This window comes from Drosophila simulans, chromosome X (assembly GCF_016746395.2).
Source record: "Drosophila simulans strain w501 chromosome X, Prin_Dsim_3.1, whole genome shotgun sequence".
Taxonomy (NCBI): Eukaryota; Metazoa; Arthropoda; class Insecta; order Diptera; family Drosophilidae; genus Drosophila; species Drosophila simulans.
The window spans coordinates 17685617-17708692 of record NC_052525.2 but is presented as its reverse complement, the minus strand read 5'-3'; the positions used below and the strand labels follow the sequence as shown (position 1 = coordinate 17708692).

The 23076-nt window shown below is 43.8% G+C and overlaps 2 protein-coding genes across 8 annotated transcripts; one reads left to right on the top strand and one right to left on the bottom strand.

Annotated features, from left to right (window-relative positions):
* The first annotated feature begins 1874 nt into the window (after positions 1-1874).
* Positions 1875-23028, top strand: LOC6739853 (probable G-protein coupled receptor B0563.6). 4 transcript variants are annotated; one of them, XM_039297971.1, is made up of 9 exons: positions 1875-2324; positions 2448-2864; positions 12927-13090; positions 13702-13867; positions 15187-15340; positions 19222-19371; positions 19768-19861; positions 19913-20582; positions 20695-23028. In XM_039297971.1, exons 4-9 carry the CDS (start codon positions 13724-13726, stop codon positions 20806-20808), a joined length of 1326 nt encoding a protein of 441 aa, XP_039153905.1. In that variant the 5' UTR covers positions 1875-2324; positions 2448-2864; positions 12927-13090; positions 13702-13723; the 3' UTR covers positions 20809-23028. The 4 variants fall into 4 exon arrangements, with proteins under 4 accessions (XP_039153905.1, XP_039153904.1, XP_016039903.1 ...); XM_039297970.1 differs by having other exon boundaries at positions 13663-13867; positions 19913-23028; XM_016180936.2 differs by having other exon boundaries at positions 1876-2324; positions 19913-23028.
* LOC120285381 lies at positions 3637-9555 on the bottom strand. Of its 4 annotated transcripts, none has more exons than XM_039297968.2 (2): positions 9194-9555; positions 3637-9123 (listed from the first exon to the last, which is right to left on the bottom strand). In XM_039297968.2, exon 2 carries the CDS (start codon positions 7194-7196, stop codon positions 5733-5735), a length of 1464 nt encoding a protein of 487 aa, XP_039153902.1. In that variant the 5' UTR covers positions 7197-9123; positions 9194-9555; the 3' UTR covers positions 3637-5732. The 4 variants fall into 4 exon arrangements, 2 of the variants coding, with proteins under 2 accessions (XP_039153902.1, XP_039153901.1); XM_039297967.2 differs by having other exon boundaries at positions 3637-9127; positions 9194-9554; XR_005544686.2 differs by having other exon boundaries at positions 3637-4830; positions 4901-9555.
* Positions 23029-23076: the final 48 nt, after the last annotated feature.

Here is a 23076-nt window from a genome sequence, read left to right as displayed (position 1 = left end):
GGCAAAAAAAGGACGTGGCAGGATGGCGGATGAAGGGGTCCTGAGTGACAGAGATGACAATCAACAAAAGGACCCTCACACACACTCGTGCACATACAACACATGCACTCACACATGGAAAAAATGACAGGAAGCAGCGACGCTAGCGCTGACTGCAACCGAAATCAAAATCAAAATGAGAATCGCAAAATGCAAAATGTAAAACGCCGCAAATTGCTTGTAGGCAACACGGACAACAACAACAACAACGACGACATCGCTGGCGACGGATGGCAAAATGGAAATAGAAGATGAGCGGAAAAACTGAGCGGTACCACGATGAAAAGCAGTTACCCTAGACAAACCGCGCACTACTACTGAAACAAAGGGCATGGGACAAAAAAATCCGCCTAATTGTATACATGTTTTAATACAATTAAAAAAACCAAAACGATTATCCAAATAACTTGGAATACAAAAGTTGATTACTTAAGAACCGAATAAATTATTGATATCTTAAACGTTTGGTTCAGTAATGAATACTATTAAGAACTCACATTAAACATTTTGATACTTTGTTAAATAAATATAATTTTAAATTTAAAAAAAATGTTGTTTTAAAAAAGATACCAAACCGAACTATTCTAAAATCGCTTTCAAGCAAGTGAGTGAATTTTTGCTCTTCTTTTGTTGGCGGAATGGGGAAAAGGAAGGGGAAACTGCAGCGAGGTGGCGACCACATACACACACAAACAGAGACACACACAGGCACACTCACACACACAGTGACAGTGGAGAAAACAGGGTGAAGGACAATGCGTGCATAACGCTTATTGAAATAGTTCTCAAGTGAGTTCGACGCTGGCGTCGACGTCGTCCTCATCGTCAACGTGGGCTTGCCAAATGGGCCGAAAAGGGTGGCCCAACCGGGGCCGGGGATGGGGATGGGGCTGGGTTGGCCCTTAAGGAGGGGGTCACATTGAGGGTGGTCTGTGCTAACTAGGAGGCTGCCATTTAATGCCGAGAACCGAGAGGCGAGTGGCGGAGGCGAGAGGCGAGAACCAAAACCAAAACCAGAACCGGTTGAGACAGCTGATATTTGCAGGCTGTGCCCGCCTGCAACTGTCTGGGTATTACACGACTGTCTCCCGCACATTTCCACTACCAATACCAACACCAATACCAACACCAACACCAATACCAAGACCAGGACCAGGACCAGGACCACTATCACTAGCAGTACCTCTATCACTGCCACTACTTCCACTTTCTACTTTCCACTTGCGCCAGCCGCCTTTCGCTATATATCTGTTATATATCTGGGAACTGGTATCTGGTATCTGGCTGCCATTGCCGTGATTGTCAATACGCAATCCGTAATCCGGCGAAGGCTTAGGAAACCGAAAGACGATAAGCAGCAGCTTACCAGCAGGACTGCTCCTGCCGCCTTCAGCTGCCAACTTTTCTGGGTGGCGGCCAAAGTGGGTGGTTATGGTTCTGATTCTCGTTCTGATTCTGAATCTGAGTCTGCAGCTGCGGCCAACGCCATCTCGTTGTGGTATTTATATTTGTTTTGATTTTATGCGCTGCTGGCTGAGGGCTGGCTGAGCAACCTGGCTCACATTGTTTGCCTTCGCCCCCATTCCTGGCTTACATCGCCAACAAAAAATCAAACAAAACAGAAAAACAGCATTCATAGCTTCAGAGAAAAAAAACAACAAGGAACAGCAAACAAGCAGCTGCTGCAGCCATCCTGTTGATCAACCTCCTTGCACTAAAAGCTGGGAAATTTCAGCCCCACAATGTTGCCTCTGTTCGATTGAAAGCCAACGAATTTCCCCGCTTTCAATCGGCCCGTTCAACTCGCTTTCAATCTCTATAAAAGGAGGTGCGCCAGGCAGTTCCAACTCAGTTGCTCGTGGGCAGTCGAACGGCATGGATGTGTCGCAGCAGCAACAGCAGCATCAGCAACAGCAGCAGAAGCAGTAGTTCTTGAACTGGCCAACAGTCCGCCAACCAGCAGCAACAGATCACACTGCCAAAGTCTTCTGTTTTTTTTCCATTTTTTTTTATTTTTTTTTCCTGGTTGCTGGAGGGCTTACAAAAAAGAATTAGAAATTCAAAGTGTGCTTAAAGTTTGAGTGGAGCTGCAATAATTGCATAGTACCGAACTTGTTAGTGGTATAAAAAATTTAAAAAAAAAATATAAGGATTTTTTCTAAAAAAGAGTGTCGAACAGTGCGTGAGTTTCAGTTTCATTGCCGACGAGAACGAGGGGATTAAAAGGCGAAGAAACTTTTTGGCGCACAAGAGTAGGCAACAGAAGCGCCAACTTTCCTTGCTGGGTGAGTCTGTGTGAGTGTTGATTTGCGTTGGTGTGTGTGCGTGGCAATGCCTTAAGCCCTTTGCCAAACTGCAACCGCTGAACGCATTTAAGTGCAGATTTATGTTTTGCCTCTCTCACACAGATCCTCCACTCCCCGTGCACCACCACCATCAAAGTCACCCACCGAGCAACACTGCCAATTAAAGTTGCCACAGCAGCTGCCACACACACACAGCCACTGCCAAAAACGAAAAAAAATACCAACTAAGAAGGAGACTAAAGTAGCTAAGGAGGACGGAAGAAGGAGAGACTTTGGCCAGCAGCTGAGTTATATTCACTAGTAGCGAATAAGTTTCCAAAGAGCCACTGCCACAGTAACAACTATAGACCAGCTTCAGCTACAGCAACACTACCAGCAACAACGACAACAACGACAACAACAACAACGACGGCGACAACAAAAACAGAGCTAGAGAAACAGCAACAACAACGTGTTGCTGCCACAAAACGCAGCAGCCGCAACGAGAGCGTCATCTCTGCCCTTCGCACGCCTCTGCGGGTAAGTTGACATTTCATTTTCATTTTGAGTGCATTTTCCCGCCAACGACGACAATCCTCCTTCACCGTTAGCCCCATGCCACGCCCCCTCTTCGAGGGCGTTCATGTGTGCGTGCTAGTGCCGTTCTTAGTAATTGTGCGTGTGTGTGTGTGTGTGTGTGCCGGGGTCAGCGCGTTATTACAAGTTATGTCCTGTGCCAGCAGCAACTCGTTGCTCGCAGCTCGATTCGGATTCAGAATCAACAACAACAATGGCCCTGGGGCGCCCTTTTTTCTCAGTTTCCAGTTCCCAGTTCCAGTTGAGCACCGAAAAACGAACCCAATCCACACACCAATCTCGAACCAAAGTGGCGGCAAAAGTCACGTTTTTCGAGTGGCAACACAACATTATTCAGATCCAAGTTTCCAAGTTCCCGCGACCAGTTCAAGCTGACAAGCTCACAGTTCGCTTAAAATGTGTGGGTCAAATGTTAAACGGGCATCAGCGGCATCAGCTGGCAGCAGTTAACGGCGGTCCCCCGGGAAGCACCCATCGAAATATGGACTCGCAGTCGCCCGGGGACACGGAGAAAAAGGATCAGGGAGCCATGGAATGTGTTGAACACAAAACAAAAAAAAAACTATTGGGGCAGATGAAAAAATAAAATAAATAAATAAATATATATATATCAATTCTATTCTGAGTGCACTTAATAACTATTTCAGTGCGAGTTACTGAAGTATCAAAGGTGTAGAAGATGCAGCAGTAAATTTAAAAAAAAATACTTTGTAACGAACACACTCATAGAGCGTTGTCCACCCCAACACACTCTGTCTACGATTTTTACCGGCATGCTCAGGGAAAATGGGCGTGGGTTTTGTGTTGTGATGAACAAAGAGTGTTACAGCTACAATAGTGTAGACAGAGATACGGTAGATTCAAAAAACGATAACCAAACGGTTAGGAAGCGGACAAGAAGGTGTACCTATTGAAGACGAAGCCCAGATGTTATTGGCCTTATTCATTACCCACCCTACCTGTGGAATCCATTCGGACTCCACCCTAGTACAACCACTGCTCTACATACCCTTTGGTGCCCAACAAGAAGTCAAATTAATTCATTTTGGACCCCATATAATTAAAGATAAATATAAGATTCAGATACATTTTCCTAAACCTAAGCCTTAAACTAAAATTTACGTTATTTATGTTAAGAAAATCTCTTATTGATTAATTTTGATTATCAGCGACAAAATGAAATAAAAATAATTAAGGTAGAAATTCAAATACTGGTATATAAGCTTACATTATTCTTTTGTTCCTTCGACTTATTTTACATTAGAATTATTTATGATTAATGAGTATTTAAACTATAAACTTCTTTAAATCATGATTAATTAAGGCAGGATATTTTAAGAATACTATTTAGGAATATCTGACTTTTATATATATATGTTTGTGTGTTTTATTATTTTGTTCTGTACTCACGCACTTTCCATCGATGTCAGCAGGCCTGATGACGTTTGATGATTTGCTGTAGTTATTACTATAAATCAGGAGAATCACATATATAAACTTGTCAGATCTCCCACAAGTTAAGCTAAATTAGAATTATAGAAATTTATAAGTAAATATTCTTATGTAAAATTAACTCAAATATAAAAAAAACTATTCTAAATATACTTAATACTGGACACGATCATTCGTGTTGCGGCTGCTTCGGGTTCGCAGCATACGCAGCGACAAGGCCAGCCTGGGGCTCGTGTTGTGCCCAAATATTATTGGAAAACGCAGGGTTGAAGAAGACACCAAGCTGATTTGTGCATTAAATGGATGCACGGCGATCTGCTTCCTGCGTGCGGCGATGAAGAAAAAAAAGAACGCCAACTCTGGGGTGGGTTGACCTGTGATCTGTCGGCAGCAGAAGAGGTCAAGCCCAGCCTTCCACTGCACACGGTGGGTGCTCCTGATGCCAGCAGTTGTAAATCTATCTGCGATCAATGAAGCCACAGTAAATTTCACGCGTGGTCAAAAGTTTAGCGAAAAACAATACTAACCGCCTTGGCGACGCAGCCACTAAAACTCCTATCTCCAAACGTGGGACCGGCAGCGACGCAGTTAAAGGTAAACTATCACTCGGCAGTATTTGCCTTGAAAAACTATAATCCGAACCACACGATGCTCGTGGATTTTTAAATATGGATTTTGCACAATATTGAACTGCACTCGATCACGCCTTCACAAAAAGAGAACGGAAGTCTGCAAATCATGTGTGACCGTAGCTTGCTATAATCCTACTCTGGAATTTTGTGGTATTTTTATAGGGCAACTTTCATTTTGGCCAGGATTTTAATTTGCCTAAAATGGTTCGTCACCAGATAAGTGCGGTAGCACATAGAAGGTTGCCATTCGGCTCGACTCCCACAACCACAGATTTGATTTTTAGTCCCTGTGACTAACAATAAAAACTGACAAAGGAGTCAAAAGCAATTACCAAATGTCCTTGGCATGATATTAATTGTTGTGCTAGCTCCCCACTTATAACACTTTTGTTGGCACCACTGTCTAGGAGAGCTAAATGCGATTGACCAAATAAGTCAATGTGTGTGACAGGTCGAATATCGTTCTTATTTTGAACAATTGATGAAATCGTAAAACGGTTGAATGATCGTTTACGAATCCAAAACTTACGAATTCGCCGTGATGGTCGGTGTTTTCGATTATTAAGTGAATTTTCCCTAGATAATTGCAATTTACGATTCGCATTCTCCAGCACTTGCAAATGATATGGATTAAAAGTTTGGGATAATGTTACGTCAGGTTGAGTTGAAGGCAGAATGGAATGAACATCATTTGCCACAGAATTTGGTTCAGTTTGTATTTTCGAAGCTAAGGGCGGACATTCGTTTTGTTCGCATAACGAATGCCTTGCTGAGAGTTTTCCGATGTCGATTTACATTTTGCGCAGTTGGGTTTATACACCTCCGGTGTTCCGCAACCATAACAAAAAATACGGCGTGTCTTAAGGCAATTCTGGTAACCGTGACCTGATTCATCGCAGTTCCAGCACTTCATTTTCTCAGGAGTCCTAACGACACAAATCTCGTCCTCAACATCATGTTCTTCCTCAGACTGATCTTCGGAATCATCTTTCTGCAGAATTGCGGTTACAAAACGCTTGCTTGTGTTCGGACGTTGGATTGGTTTTGTCCGGGTGCTTTGAAAGAAATCTTCGTGACGATGACATTCTTTGCGCAATGTTGCTAAATTTGGGGTGTCTACGTGCAGTAATTCGTGCTTGATCTCCGGTTTGAGATTATGACGAACTTCTACAGTAATCTCACTGTCCTGCATTGGTTCACGAAGGGAATCTGCAATGGAAAGCATTGCATCCAAAAAGTCATCAAAATTTTCTGTGCTACCCTGTTTGCGGCAACGCATAGCAATTTTAATTTCACGATCAGATCTCTGATCTTGATATCTTTCCTTTAAACGCCTGCATAACACGTTCCAATTCATGTTATCCAGCGATCTGTGAACACGCCAATAAAATGCTAAGGCCGGTCCTGCGAACAGTAAATTAGCGAAATGGGAAAGAAGTTCGAAGTTTCCGTTCAGGCTTTGCGAAGTGAGACAATTTACGCGGTAAATAAAATCCTCAATGGCAATGTCGTTGGCTGAACCGCTGAATTTAATACGCCAATTTGATATAATATTGGAAATCCTATCAGGTCTATCCAATGAAAGATCACTCCGATCGCTACGAAAGTCTGGTGAAGTCCTAACATGTGAATTGTTATTTCTTTCTGAGTTTATTTCGGGAACGTCTCGACCGAAATTATTTTGTATGTCCTGCTGCAGCTCACTCTGTCCATTATTTACAAATGTGGATTTATTCAATTGAGTGAACGCCATAGTGATTTGTTCTGTCACTGATTGTAGCATGCTTGCTTGAAAGGCCTGCATTGAACTTTGGACTATTTGCTGAACACGGTCTTCTGTCACAACTCTGGAATCTGAACTATCGCTACAAATTTCCTGTTGGGAATTTGGATCAGACTTCTCATGTTGTTTGGCTGTATTCCGAGAACCTGAACGGGTCATCATTCTGTTACCTTGAGATTTAGTCGACAAAGGCAAATGAGATCCTAACTCGGATTGAGAACATGGCTGGCCACATATGGGGCATTTGTCATGGTTCTTAAGGTAGTTGTCAAGGCAATGTTTGTGAAAGGAATGTTTACAACGGGTTTCAACCAAATCCAGATTACGTACTGGCCCGTTGCAGATGGTGCATGTCACCAACGCATCCGTATCTACGTCAACTAAATTTTCATTACTTCGCATCATCATTTTCGAAGCTTCTAGAATAATACTTAAAGTCTAACAATTCCTCTCGTTAAAACAAGAAAGATAAGCGATAAGATCAAACGATCAATAGTAGGCAAAAACGTTAAGATCCAACGATCAAAGATAAACGAAAAAAAGATAATGAGTACGCGCTAAGATCCAACGATCAACGCTAGGCGACAAAAAGATACCAGTTAAGAGAACAAAATAATACCTGCGGGTCTTACCCTGAGTAGTAAAGCAGTAGGTTGTATAATTCAATAGGTACGAAAAGCTAACGGGGTATGCATACAGAGTTGTAAAATAAATGTCTTTTATTATTTATGAACTCTTACCACTTAGAAGAGTAACTAGCCGAATCTATCCAGCTAGAAAAATCTCGATCCTAAATGATAAGGAGGTAATTTTTGAATAGTGAAATCCTGGTATAGAACCGACTTTAAATCAGAACTATAATTCCTAAGAATCAATTACTCAAATTAGAATGTTGTTTTTTTAACAATACTGTTCGGTTATTACTGAACTGATAGAAAAAAAAACACATAAAAGCATAACATTTCCTCCGGTATGGCTCCGGAACTCTCCAGAGACCATAAATTCCAGGACGGAATATGAAATACCTAACTGAAACTAAAAGTGGATGGATTGTTTATTAACGGGAAGCTCGGTTGTCAAACGACAAGTGCCTAATCAGGCATCGGGCTGCCCCACGTTGGGCGCCAATTATAACTGTAACGAACACACTCATAGAGCGTTGTCCACCCCAACACACTCTGTCTACGATTTTTACCGGCATGCTCAGGGAAAATGGGCGTGGGTTTTGTGTTGTGATGAACAAAGAGTGTTACAGCTACAATAGTGTAGACAGAGATACGGTAGATTCAAAAAACGATAACCAAACGGTTAGGAAGCGGACAAGAAGGTGTACCTATTGAAGACGAAGCCCAGATGTTATTGGCCTTATTCATTACCCACCCTACCTGTGGAATCCATTCGGACTCCACCCTAGTACAACCACTGCTCTACATACCCTTTGGTGCCCAACAAGAAGTCAAATTAATTCATTTTGGACCCCATATAATTAAAGATAAATATAAGATTCAGATACATTTTCCTAAACCTAAGCCTTAAACTAAAATTTACGTTATTTATGTTAAGAAAATCTCTTATTGATTAATTTTGATTATCAGCGACAAAATGAAATAAAAATAATTAAGGTAGAAATTCAAATACTGGTATATAAGCTTACATTATTCTTTTGTTCCTTCGACTTATTTTACATTAGAATTATTTATGATTAATGAGTATTTAAACTATAAACTTCTTTAAATCATGATTAATTAAGGCAGGATATTTTAAGAATACTATTTAGGAATATCTGACTTTTATATATATATGTTTGTGTGTTTTATTATTTTGTTCTGTACTCACGCACTTTCCATCGATGTCAGCAGGCCTGATGACGTTTGATGATTTGCTGTAGTTATTACTATAAATCAGGAGAATCACATATATAAACTTGTCAGATCTCCCACAAGTTAAGCTAAATTAGAATTATAGAAATTTATAAGTAAATATTCTTATGTAAAATTAACTCAAATATAAAAAAAACTATTCTAAATATACTTAATACTGGACACGATCATTCGTGTTGCGGCTGCTTCGGGTTCGCAGCATACGCAGCGACAAGGCCAGCCTGGGGCTCGTGTTGTGCCCAAATATTATTGGAAAACGCAGGGTTGAAGAAGACACCAAGCTGATTTGTGCATTAAATGGATGCACGGCGATCTGCTTCCTGCGTGCGGCGATGAAGAAAAAAAAGAACGCCAACTCTGGGGTGGGTTGACCTGTGATCTGTCGGCAGCAGAAGAGGTCAAGCCCAGCCTTCCACTGCACACGGTGGGTGCTCCTGATGCCAGCAGTTGTAAATCTATCTGCGATCAATGAAGCCACAGTAAATTTCACGCGTGGTCAAAAGTTTAGCGAAAAACAATACTAACCGCCTTGGCGACGCAGCCACTAAAACTCCTATCTCCAAACGTGGGACCGGCAGCGACGCAGTTAAAGGTAAACTATCACTCGGCAGTATTTGCCTTGAAAAACTATAATCCGAACCACACGATGCTCGTGGATTTTTAAATATGGATTTTGCACAATATTGAACTGCACTCGATCACGCCTTCACAAAAAGAGAACGGAAGTCTGCAAATCATGTGTGACCGTAGCTTGCTATAATCCTACTCTGGAATTTTGTGGTATTTTTATAGGGCAACTTTCATTTTGGCCAGGATTTTAATTTGCCTAAAATGGTTCGTCACCAGATAAGTGCGGTAGCACATAGAAGGTTGCCATTCGGCTCGACTCCCACAACTTTTTAAATCAGTTTAGAGTTTTTATCAATAGTTTCTTGAATTTGTGACATTTGTGCTTTTCCCGCTTGGAAAACTATGGCTCTCTAGACTCCACTTCGACATTAATAAAGATATCCCAATGAGATCTCAATAGGCCGCTGACCCCCCCAGTTTCTCCCCATGGTTGTGCATATCCCTGCGACCTGGCAGGACACTAAGGACACACACTTTGCATGTTTATCTCGCTGTGGGTGGCAATCCCGGCGGAACGGCCATCGCCGTTAAGCAATTTCGATAACTGCCGAGCGACAACGTCAACTGGTCATGCCAATTTATGGCCAAACTTGCTGTGCCGTGCTGTGCATACAAATGTAAATTTAAATTGAAAATTAATCGGGCAGCGCAGGCGCTGCTCTCAGCGATAAGTTTTCGATTAAAAACTCGTCACAAGAAATAGAAGTGCACGAAACAAAAAAAAAAATTGAGAGCAGTGAAGTTCGTGGAGTTCGAGAAGTTTCACTTTCGGTTGCCTTGGGGTTTTAATTAAAAGCTTAATTGGAGGGCGGAAAAAATTAAATAAAATGATTGCGTAATTAAAAGCAAACAAAGCCGAAAAAATGCCCGTCGCCAAAAGGTGGTCAGCAAACAGAAGCAGCAGCAGCAGCAGCAATGGCAACAGCAGGAGCGGCCATGTCCTGCCAAGGAAATTAAAAACTTAATGGTCAGAAAGGACACACATGGGAGGCTGTCAACGCTCAACGACTTCGGCCAACAAATGGGGGCAAGTTTATCGTGTCGTCGGCTCCAAGTGTGTGTGCACACTTCATGGGGCCAGGGAAGGTGATTAGGCGGCAGCTCCGCCAGATTGGGCAACTTTTCCGACGGGAGAGGTGCGCACAATGGTGCCGGAATAAACCAGCATAATCGAAGTGGGAAAAGTCTGATTTAAAATTAACAATGAATATAAATGAGCAGTGGGTGACAAGGCGTTATTAAGCAGTAAGGTTACTCATGATTGAATTAGTCTCTAGTTCCAGATAATAACAATCAGATAACCAACAAAAGCAAGTGCTTAACATTATGAAGATATACATTTTATATATGCTTCAGCAATCTTTTAGACAGTGAATATATGATTTTTATGTGCCCTACTCTATCTTCTTGTTATACACGAAACACACATATATATTTTAAATACAATTTCCCCATTTATACCCACTGTCCTGGGATTCTTGCCATCTCCAGGATTCTGGGAATCTACTTAAACTTTGTCTTGAGTTGATTTCCTTTTACAGTTTGCTCATTCTTGTTGCTGGAAAAACTTAATTTGCTGTCTGCCCGAGTGTGGGTGTCCACATGAGTGCGACTGTATCTGTATCTGTGTGCGTGTGCGTCTGTGTCTGTGTGTTGTATTCTGGCTGACAGGGCTTGTCCTGCTAGCTTGTCACTAGGGCCACATCATTTTGTGTGTAAATTAAAGACCCGGTAGTCCAGAACCGCCCAGAAAGTAGACAAACTGTCCACTCGCACACAACGACATATGGCTGCGCACACACACCGATACTCGGTCACACACACACTCGCATGCACACATGCAAGGATATTCATCTATGTCGCACATCGTTAAGCGCTGCCAGTTTGACTTAATTTGCGTTAAACTTTTTTGTTAAACATATCATTCGCCTGCCAGGCCCCGGCCGCAAATCGCAAATATAGAGGAAATGGGCGGCCCCCCAAAAGAAAATAACCAAACGTGAAGCGGGAAATGTAAACAAAGGCATTAATCATGCCAGCACACATGCGGCAGCAGACAGGGATAGAGATAGATGGATCGCTGTGGAAAAAGGGATAGCGGAGAGATGGCGGGAAAGCGGGAAAAGCCCCAGCAGGTCCATTAAGCTACGCTTCGGTTTTGCCTTTTGCCTTGGCTTTCCCTGATTTTTTGTCCTGCGTTTCGGTGGGAGGATAAACAGGCCAAGTCACTCTCACATGGCCTTCCTACCGTTCCCCGTCTGGCCACCACCATGTTTGTTTAAATGACAAACTGCTGTTTGTTAACCGAATAAAATGGAAAGCCAAGCAGAAACTACCGAAAAAAGAAACAAGCGTGAAGGGTAGCAGCAGCGTAAAATGTAAAACAAATCCATGGAAGGGTAAGGGAGGATACGACCTGCCCACAACCGAACCGATCCGATCCGGGCTTCTATTTATTCGCCAGGCAAACTAAACCGCAATAACTGTAAGTGCTCGGCAAACAGCAGCGGCGAAGAGCTCGAAAACCAAAACCTAACAAGCGACAGTTGACAGTCGACACCCACACACCACCACACGCACACACCCACAGGACACACCGGACCACACTGAGCCACCCTAGAGCCAGCGTAGAGCCACCCTAGACCGTGCCACCGACGAGGCAGTCGTGTGTGTCGGACTGGTCTGGCGAATTATTATGATAATCGCAGGCATAAATTATGCCTGAATCCGACTTCAACCGAAAGTGAGACACCCACAGAATCCCGGACTCGGTGCAGGTGTCGCAGGTACAGTGAGCACTCTCGACAGGCGCCGTGCGTTTCTGGCTCGCAAATCCCCAGCTGCTCTTGCTTTCGATGGCTTTTATGTTGTGCCTTGGGGAAATTAAGTTTGTGTCATGTTTTGTGTCGCACCGCACTCACCGCACACCGCAGCTCGCAGCCAGGTGCTCGGTTCGAGTGCTCAGCTTTTCCCCAAGCGCCCACAGTGCGTATGCGTGATATGCAAATATGCGGTGGTCCGCCGTCCAACGCCCACTGTGCAGCACCGCCGCCGCAAAAAGTGCTGCATACTTGCGGGCTGCAACCCGAGGCTAACAACAACACGCCTTCGCCATTGCCGCCATTCCATCCTGACACAAAGCCATTAACGGGAGCGCGCTGTTTGCCCTTAAAGCTCACTTTTTGTTTTCTATATATATATGTATATCTGCCATTTTTTTACACTTTCCCCCAACTCTCTCGCTTGCTCTTCGCCCCTGACTCGGGGGCAATTTATCAAGTATTTTATACGAATTTCAGCTGCCTGTCAACGTTGATTTTAGCGCTTAGCCGCCGGCGTTTGGTGGGGAATTTGGTGGTAAAGGGGAAAGAGGGGCAGTGGCCCATGTGGGAGCGGCGAGGCGCAAATAAAACACACCTGTTGCCGCAGCCCACACGTCAATAATAATACACCAACACATATGCGCGAGCGACACAGACACATGCTCGCGTGTGTCCTGAGTGTCCTGTCGCATAATAAAACACCGCCTGGCGATGGCAGAAGATGGTGTGGTGTCTGGGGAGCAGACTTGTAACACTATAACTCAGCATTATTTCCACTCGTTCTTTCATTTGTCTACTCTTTGCAGATTCTGCAAGATGCAGCAGTATGCTAGGATTGCCAGGATCGCAACCAACTCTGCCCGGGCTTGTCACCGGCAAAGATTCTACGAACCCAATGCCGAAGTACGCTGGCAGCACTCCGAGCACTAAACAGGCTGAGCGGAGCCACTAGCACTCCCGATCCGATCAGGTGCGTCCCAGTCCATCTAGTATATACTTGTATATAGATACATATATAGCGTATCCTGATTTCCCCCTGCCGTAGGCGCCCATTTTTATTTTCCCATTCACTGCCAACTTATTTACGGGCCGCAATTATTTCCAGCATTTTATTTTTACGTCTCTCTGGCATTTGCTTTTCAATTTTTCGTTGATTTGTTTGTGCTGCGCGTCGGCAATCAAAGTCCCAATTGTAACGCCAACTGCCTCGCCCCATCCCGCCACGCCCCCTTATCTTTTTGTGCGTTCCTGTTAGTGTGTGTGTGTGTGTGTGCGTTTGAGTTTGTATTTGTGTTTCGTTTGCTCTTTGTTTTTATCGCACTGTGTACAAGTGAACGCTTCCGTTTCCGCTAGTCGCGTCACAGTCCGTTTGCCCATCCGACCGCCAGGCCACCCACTCTTCCTATTTAAATTACATGGCAATCGGCATGCCAAAGCCATTCATTCATGAGCCTGGCGGGTAGCACAAGCTGAGAAACTGAGAAGCCCAGTAAGCGAGGGACCCGACTATTTTTACACGCAATTTCTTTGGTGGGCTTGCAGGCGGGCGCTTTACTTACACAAATTAAACTCGATTCGCAGCGGCGGCAACAGCGGACGAACTATGATAACGAGGCTCTACAACACCGAAGAGGATCCCGCCTACTGCTCGTTCATCTGGGGCTCGAATCTCACCAGCAGCGTCGACGTCCTGGCTGCCAATGCCACGTCCGTCTTCGGCAGCGACCTGAGGGACGACTTCTATCGGGTGAGTGCGTTTTGGCCATTCAATAGTGCTGGCGGTGATTCCGGCCCGATTGTGTGCCCATTCTGGTCGGGAGCAGCTCGCTCGCACCTTGGGCCAGTTAGCGCCAGTCGTTGGCCTGGCCTTCGCAAAGGATGCCTGCTGCGCAGAAAAACTGTTGCCTACTTTCGGGCGCCGCGGGTAGTGCCATTCTCGAATGTTTTTAACCAAACACCAGGGCCAACTGGAGGGGAGTAGCTCATTTCAGGACACAGCAGGCCCAGCTGCATGGCCTCCACGGCCAGGACACCCAGTTGCCAGGCTCCCTTAACTCTTTAAAGTCGTGCTAAATCTTGGCAAACAAAATTAGGTTTAAAAATAAACTCTTTATGTTGACTTGGCTGCTATAACTTTTTTTGACAGAGAGTTGTGAACATCAGAAGGCTACGTATTGCTTGGAAAAAGCAGGAAAAAATTAGGAATTCTTTTTAAATATCATTTAGAAACATAAAATGTTTAAGCTTTTCAAGCTATAAAACGGTGACAAATTGAAGTCATACATCGAGAAGTTAAGTATGTAAAAAGTTGATATGAAAAGTCATCCAAATTTGACACTTCGGAGTAATAAATCAATGTTTGCTATTTAAATATAAATAAAAATCTTATTGAGAATGGAAGCAGATATGCATACGCTGTTTACAGTTTACAAAGCATTTTAATGGACAAAAATATAGCATTTTTTTTCTAAATTGCTTGAAATCTTTTTAGTGAATTTGATATACAGCGACCGTTTCTCTTAATTTTTCGCCAAAGACTGAGAAATCATCGCATAACAAAGCGCAGCGCGTTTTCTTGTCAGTTTGCGAAGGCCAAAAGCCCTTCATCTCACTAATGCTGGGTACTAAAAGTTGACCTAGCTGGCTGACAGACAGCCAAAAGCTGCTTTGTTCGCAACTCTGGCTCAAGGCGAGCTGCTCGGCAAATGGGCGAATGCAAAAATAGAAAACAAAGCGTGGCACATTAGGGTGGTACATTAGGGTGGCGCACACATGTGGCAGCAAAGGAGCAAGTGACTCAGGAGCCAGAAGAATGCCGCATGCGAGGCATGCGTGCGTATGTGTCTGTGTGAGTGTGTGTTTGTGTGCATAAAAAGTCACAAAATAAAAGTGTCAAGTTGACTATTGAATTTTTATCTGCGCCAGCCCATCCGAGTGCCAACAAAGCGAGCGAAGCCACAAAGAGATGATTTACGAGCTGTTCCCATTTCCATTCCCACACCCACGCCCCGCGCACACAAACAGCACACAGCCGTACTTACACCCACTTGTTTACTATCCTTTCAGGATGTGGAGGATCCGCGGACGGAATCGCTGAGGGAATACTGCTATGGCCTGGTGCTGCCCATCATCTGCGCCATGGGCATCATAGGCAACGTGCTCAACCTGGTTGTGCTCACCAGGCGCAACATGCGTGGCACCGCCTACATTTACATGAGGGGTAAGTAGAAAAGCACACATATAGCAAGCACACATACATGTGTCTATGTATGTACTTCCTTCAGAGAGTCCTCGACCACACCCACCCACAAAACGGGCAAGTTTCTTGTGCCAAAGGCGCAATCATATCGGCTGGCAGAATTCCTATTAATCCGCAACCGCACACAAGCCAATATTCAAATATTTCCTAATTTGAGTGACGGATGCTTTTGCGAACTCAATACTTGCGAATAACAATGTACACTTTCAGTTTTGCGCTCGTTGCGCAAACTGGCAGCCATCAATTGGAAGTCCTTTTCTTACACTAATTACTGCATTTATGACTGTGAGCATTCACAGAAAATATTCCACACATCAACATCGAATGTGTAACTCAAAAATCCTTGTCGATAGACTCAGCATCAGCCTTTTGACAAGCAATTAAAAATGTTATTCATTTTCAACCAATAGGTAGAGAACAAAAGATTTGCATCAACCATATCAGCTTCGCAGCTAGAAATTCAATTTGTGCCAAAGGTGAAGTCCCTTAAAACTAGGCACTGCTGCTGTTCATTCTGCTGTTCTCACGTGTCCTCTTATTATTATTTAAACTTTCTGCATTTGATTAGACGATGAAAAGACAATTACATTTACTCCAATGTGAGTGGTATCAATTTGGGATGTTAACTCGTTCAGCAGCTAGCTGCATTGAATTTTGCTTGGCATTCTTGATTACAATGATAAGTGATTTATTGAACAATGACCAGCACAAATGGGCGAGCTTGTCCATCAAATCTAAACAGTATCCATTTCCAATTAGTGCAGGCCCAAAAATGCAGCATAAATCCACTGCCTTGGAGAGTTGCAACACGGTAGCGTCAAATGAATTTAGGTTGCCTGTTGATTAGGCCGGAGGAATCCTTTTCAAAAAACAAAAAAAAAAATGAAATAGAAGATCTTTTTACTTTGCTGGGAAAATGAAGAACAACCTAAATACCATGCTCATTTCCCATTTCGAGTATGATTGGCGATAACCCATATTGGATTTTTGGCCAAAAAGAGACACACTCGTACGTCTTCGCCCACGCAAACCTTGGATTTCCTCAGCTTCATTGGCATTCCGGGTGATGTGGAGATGGCGATGGAAATGGGAAGGGAGGTGGAGCTAAAGATAGAGATGGAGATGGAGATGGAGGGCAGGGAATTGGGCTCGACTCTTGACTGATTGCCAAATTGAGTTTCGCTTTAGAACATATGTATTCCGTATTCCCCATCGCCATCGTCTATTGGCCATTGTGCGCCAGAATTTATTCATTAACCTCGCCGATTTCTGGCAAAATTGAAGCTGCCACAATGCGGCTAATATATGCGTACCGTCGTATTCGCACTCCCATCCGCATCTGTATTCGTATTCGTGTGTTTGTGTTCGTGTGGAGCTTCATTGAAAGTTATTTCATTAGATGAGACCGGTTAACCCCGTGGAAATTTATGTACAGCCACTAAGCCCCAACCACGCCCAGCCTCCAACTTTCTGCTGTATTAGACAGCATGTCAACTCTATTAGGCACTCGTTTGCTTTATGGCGCTTTAATTGATTAATGAGCTCCACTTCCGCCACTTTTGGGGCGGGCGGGAAAAAGGCAACTTTGTCAACGCCGCCACTTGCTGGTAATTTTTTAGCCTCGACTATCACTCATGTTGAACCTCCTATTCCAACCCCTCTACCCATCCAAAAAAAAAAAAAAAATAGAAAAGGAATGGATGCGAACAAGGAAAACAGAAACAGGCGACTCACTTTACTTGTCATGGGGAAATTCCGCTCGAGCCGAAGCGAGAAATACCCTGGGTGAAAAGGATTGACCATACAAATTGGGGACCCCTATTGCATAAGCAAATACCATAAAAGCTGTTAGTTTATGTTTATAACTTCCGCTGTTCTTTTGTATTGTATTCAAAAAGTTTAATACGGTGGTAACCCTGATTAATTCGTGTAGGTGATCTAACTATACTCGGGCAAGTTAAGTTATACTAATTAATAGTATTATTCCGATGTAAAAACCTGTAAACTAAATGCTAAAGACATCTGTTGTTATGCATTTCTGGTACTTATCCACACTGGTATCTGGTATGGCTGGATCTGAACAGTACATTTGGTAACTCCGATATATGTATTCGTTAAAATGTTATATACTTAGTGTAAGGAGTTAAGTTCCTTAAGCTTTTAAGATGCATACCTAAGTGGCAATAGGCGGAAGACCGCGAGAATATTACAGATTTATGTTTTGCTAAGAAAATCTGAACTTTTGATTAAAAACTGCTATCGTTCCTAGATCTGGATAGGCTACCTCGAGGCTCGTGCCCAATTACCGCTCGATAAATCTTCGACTTTATGACCTGCCATGGGCCAAAAGTGTGCGGCCGATCTGACTGGAATTTTAGTACCCCATAAAAGGGTATAGGTCGAGGGCGGGAGGATCCGGGACGTCTCGTCCCTGCAAAATGTGAAAATAAAATGTAAAATGCTTCAAATGTAATACGGATGCTATGGCAGCATAATTGATTGCCCTTTCGACTGCTGCCTCAGTCAACAAAAGTAGGGAAGTGGGGGCCGAAAAAGGACTAGAACCGTGCAGAAAGGGGGGAAAGTAGAGAAATGCAAAGCGAGACCCTTTGGCTGCTCACTGACTGAAATATCACCAGACTCGGCTCAGTTCTGCCGCTCAAGTGGCAGTAAATAAAAGTTGTGAGGAGCCTCGGCGGCATGAGTAATAATGACCGAAATCAGAGCACCATCACCACCGCCACCATCACCACCATCACCACCACCGCCCAACGCGTTGCTCATTTTATTAAAATAACAAAAATATTTTGCCGCTCGCAGCCTTTTTACGATGCCGAACCGACTGGCGGCCCATTTGTTATTTGGCGGTCATTGCCACCAAATGGTGTCCTGTCGCTCTTCCTCGTCCTCGTTCTCGTCCTTGTCCGTTCCACTGGGGCAACTCGTGTGTCGTGTGTGTTTTGACCAGAGTTATGCAGCTGCGGATGGGCAAAAATGTTTTATTGCCAGCTGGGGAATGCCAAAGTGGCAAGAGGCAGATTGCCCGATCTTAGCTGTTTAAATAAATTTAAGAGAGAGAGATCTGGCACGAAGCACTCCATCACTGGTCCAGCGATCCGTTAAGCCATTGAGGGTCCTTCGAATGAAATGCCAGCGCTGACAAGGAAAACACTGGAGATTTGTATAATAATGTGGGGGAGGGGTTGTGCCGAAATTTGGCACTGATGGGCAGGACACTTGTCAGGCTTGGCGCAAACAAAACTGACATTTATATTGATGTGTCCCTGTACCCAATTAGATGCCCATCATTATGAGAGCAGGCTATCTCTGCTCGCTTGTCTTTCCCCCTTCAGTTTTGCGCTCGGGAAGTCATATATCGAACATTAGGCTCTGTTTGTGTGCAGAGCAATTTGGCGGGAAGTGGCAGCAGGAGGACGCACATGATATTAGTAATAATGTAATTATATGGTCATAAACAAAATAATAAATCAATAAACAACACACACGCACACGCAGGCGGCACACGAGTAAAAGTTATCACGGGGAAAAAAAGAAGGAAAAATGGGAGGCAGAGCTCAGGAAGTGAAGAAAAGGGAACCGGAAAGGAAAGCCATTCATTTGGCCCCGCGACTCAAGTGCCGTTGTCTGCGTTTGCGAATGTGTGTTTGGTTGTGTGCGTGGCAGGACTTCCTGTTGCCACATGGACGGAAACGGCGCCATAATTATGCCATAAACCCAGCCATAAAGGACATTTTTATAGATGTGCCCGAGTTAATCCCTTTGTTGTTCCACTCGCTACCGCACCCAGCTCTCATGTCCTTTTTATCCGCACATCCTTTCAGCTTACTCCACCGCCGCCCTGCTGGCCATCGTGTTCGCCATTCCCTTCGGCATCCGCATGCTGGTCCACAAGGATCGAGGACAGTGGGAGGAGTTCGGCCCAGCCTTCTACACCGCCCACCTGGAGCTTTATCTGGGCAACGGCTGTTTGGGTGAGTCTCGGATTTTGGATTTGCTACAGGAGGAGCTTTCAAGGGTCGAAGCTACCCTAAAAGGTTCAAAGGTTGGACTCAGCTTTAAGTTCATCCGGATTTGGGAGACTATTTTCTACTAAAAATATATATAAAACAACACGTTATGAAACTGTTTATGTACCATAAATGGATCGTAATTTGCTTGATTTAATGGAACAGATGTCAACAGTGCTTAAATTGTAGTAAAAAGCTCTACACAAATATTATTAGTATGGACTGATAAACATCTGTCATTTAGATACCCCTATAATATCTAAGTTATAAACTTTATTAAGTTGGGACCATTTAATCTTTGAACTGATATCTGATATTTGATAATGATTACAAGGAATATTATCCCATTCGTACTCCTAGGTGTTGGCGTAATGATGTTACTAGTGCTGACCATTGAACGTTACGTGTCCGTATGCCATCCAGGATTTGCTCGACCCGTGATGGGACCACCTGGGTAAGTCACGTTGAAAGTCTGTAGACGGTCTTCTTAACTAATCCAACCTAGCGTTGTGGTATTCCTCACCTGCTTGGCCACGGTAATCGTCTATCTACCGAGCATCTTTCGTGGCGAACTGATCAAATGCATCCTCGGATCGAGTGACGTATATGTGTATTTGCGACGCGATAACACGATCTACCAGCAGACCATCTTCTACCGCGTCTACAAGATCATGCTGGAGGTGATCTTCAAGCTGGTGCCCACGCTGGTTATCGGTGGCCTCAACATGCGCATCATGATGGTCTACAGGCGGACCTGCGAGCGCCGCCGCAAGATGGTGCTCAGTCGTCCGCATGCCCAGGGACATGGTCACGGACATGGGCACGGACATGGTCATGGACATGGACATGCACATGGACACGGCTATTTGAAGGACGACGATCCGCGAAAGTTCGCCGAGGAGCGGCGCTTGTTCCTGCTGCTCGGCAGCACATCGATTTTGTTCCTGGTCTGCGTCTCGCCGATGGCCATTCTCCACATGACGATCGCCTCGGAGGTCTATCCGAGCTTCCCCTTCCAGGTGTTCCGTGCCAGCGCCAATCTGCTGGAGCTGATCAACTACTCGCTGACCTTCTACATCTACTGCCTGTTCAGCGAGGATTTCCGCAACACCCTGGTGAGGACCATCAAGTGGCCCTGGTTGAAGGGCAAGTTCTGCCACCAGGCCGAGCACGAGGTGAGTGCCAGTCCACCGGCCACAGCCGGGACCGTAGCGGTAGCCGGAACCGGAACTGGCCACGTTTCTAATTTTCATCCGGCAATACCGGCGCTGACTCTCACACCCGCAGAACCCGACGAACGGCCAAGGTGTGCCAATGGCGTGCTTCACTAAGGTGGAAAGGGGCCATCAAAAGCACCACATAACTACCACCTCGGGCCTGGGACGATCGAGTAGCATTTAGCCAACGCCACCACCCAACAACAACACCATCACAACCCATCCGCTACTCGAGATCCGAACACCGAGAACCCTCCCAGCCCAGAGTAACCCCAATACCATCCAACTCCAAAACCGTCACCACCACTTCCACTAACCCCCCAGGTCGTCGAGGTTGAATGGTGTCCTTTCTCTCGCTTGAGATCCTGCGGCATTCAAACGTGTTCAAGTATCGACAAGCGAAAAGCGATATACGATAAACAACTAACGATTAACGATAATTGATATTCAGCGCCACGCATTGCGTATATAAGTGTCTGTGTGTGTTCCTTAAACATATATATTTAAATATATGGATAAACATTTTTTTTTGTAGCACTAGAATTAGGTACTTAAAAACCAAACTTAATCAAAAACGCATCCGTAATCGGTGAAACAATTGATATCGATAGGTAAAACCAGTTCGACTTTCGATCAACATTTGCGCCGAATGATTTCACCACATATAGCTTGCGGAATGTGTATGTCGCAGGATCAAAATCCTCAAGCCACACGTATAGATGCAGATATGATAGTTTCGTCAATGGATAGATTGCTTGCCATACTGATAACAAAAGAGCTCGTTTACTCTAGCATTAGATGCAGACAAAAAACAGGAACAGTGACAGGACAACAACAGACAGACATATAGACAGACAGGTGAGATGGAACAATAGCGAGAGAGAGAGAAAGAGAGAGAAAGAGTTTTAAGATGATAATATGCAGACATACAATACTTATATATACACTTGCATATGCCTATATGTGAATGATATTTATGTAAACGACGTATTTATGTATACACGCGTAACTTTAAGCGAATATATTTATATATGCATATATGTATCTATTGATTATAGCATTTAAGTGCGCGCAAGAGGAAACCAGATTCCAACCCCGGCCCCAGATATAGATCCAGATCCAAATTGAGATCGAAGATGGATATCTGGCAACGTGCTGAGCCCTTTCGTCTGACGAAACTGTATTGAATTGTTGCGTGAATTGAGATTGAATTGTTAATTGTTAAGTTAATTAATTGTAGTCGCACTACGAATAGTTATATTTTTAATTCTAGTTATAATTCGAAGACTAAGTTATCTAGTTACATAGTACAATTCCCCCGCCCTTGGTTGTCAGTCTGAGAGGGGAGGTCTTGATACCTGACCCCTGACCCCTGGCCGAATGAACCCTTGCAGCACGCGTAGCTAACTTAACTAAATGTGTGTACCTAGTATTAAAACAAAGCAAAGCAACCGAAACTGTTCAGTGATGTCTATTTACCCAGCGCCCAAGGCTAAGCTATGGAATGCATTACAGTAATCTCACAAATATCGAAATGTATATCTATCTAACGATGGAGCAGGATTAGTTATGTCCTCAAGTACTGATGAGTAGCGGCGATGGAGTGGGTCGGACCTTTCAAAATTCCAAAGGAGTTTCGAGATTACTCATCCAATTTGGCAGCGACTTCAGTGCATAAATCCGGAAATAAATTCTGAACAACGGCAGTCGAGAACTCCTTTGAATTTCAAGTAACATGTGTATTGAATTCCCCCGAGGTATTTGACAAATATTCCGAAAAATGATGAAGTTATTTGCAAAAGATGTTTCCAAAATTGTTGAAATGAAAATCATGTAACGAAAATACTTTGGACAAAAATCGAAAGTTAATAACTTCAAGTTCCTTATATACTAGTTTAAAATGTGAGTAAGCCAATATTTTCCGATCTACATCCTAGTCGCTACAAAAGCAAACAATATACATACTTGCTAGGATATTGACGAATATCCCTGCATGAGGCAGCTACTCAAAGGTGAATCATCACAGTGAATGAACGTAGATCCTTTTGTTTTCGTTTTCCAGAGCTCAGCTCAAAGCCAGGAGAGAAATTAATGTTTAGGAAATTAGATGATCGAATTGAGAAAAAAAGAAGAAAATGATATATAAAATATGAAATGTGAAACGTCAGGCAACTTGAGGCATTTAGGACACCAAAAACCCGGAAATCAGAACAGGCATCACGAAGGCAAACTAAGAATATCCATAAATAGAGTCAGAACAGCGTGAACGAAGGCAGATGGAGTTTAACGAATAAACCATTCAATGCAATGCATAACTTACCATAAACAGCATTCAAATACCCGATACGGATAAACAATTTTAATTGGTGTCAAAGTTCATTGAATAAAAATCTTTAGAAACGCATCTGCGCACTTTCATTTCGAATCGCTGGGGTTGAATGGAAAACAGAAG

Excerpts from the sequence above, each read along its gene's own strand:
- LOC120285381 (XM_039297968.2), bottom strand. The coding sequence starts at position 7,196 with ATGATGATGCGAAGTAATGAAAATTTAGTTGACGTAGATACGGATGCG.
- LOC6739853 (XM_039297970.1), top strand. The coding sequence starts at position 13,724 with ATGATAACGAGGCTCTACAACACCGAAGAGGATCCCGCCTACTGCTCG. Across the intron at positions 19,372-19,767 it reads TCTGGGCAACGGCTGTTTGG|GTGTTGGCGTAATGATGTTA; the intron begins GTGAGTCTCGGA and ends TCGTACTCCTAG. Across the intron at positions 19,862-19,912 it reads CCCGTGATGGGACCACCTGG|CGTTGTGGTATTCCTCACCT; the intron begins GTAAGTCACGTT and ends AATCCAACCTAG.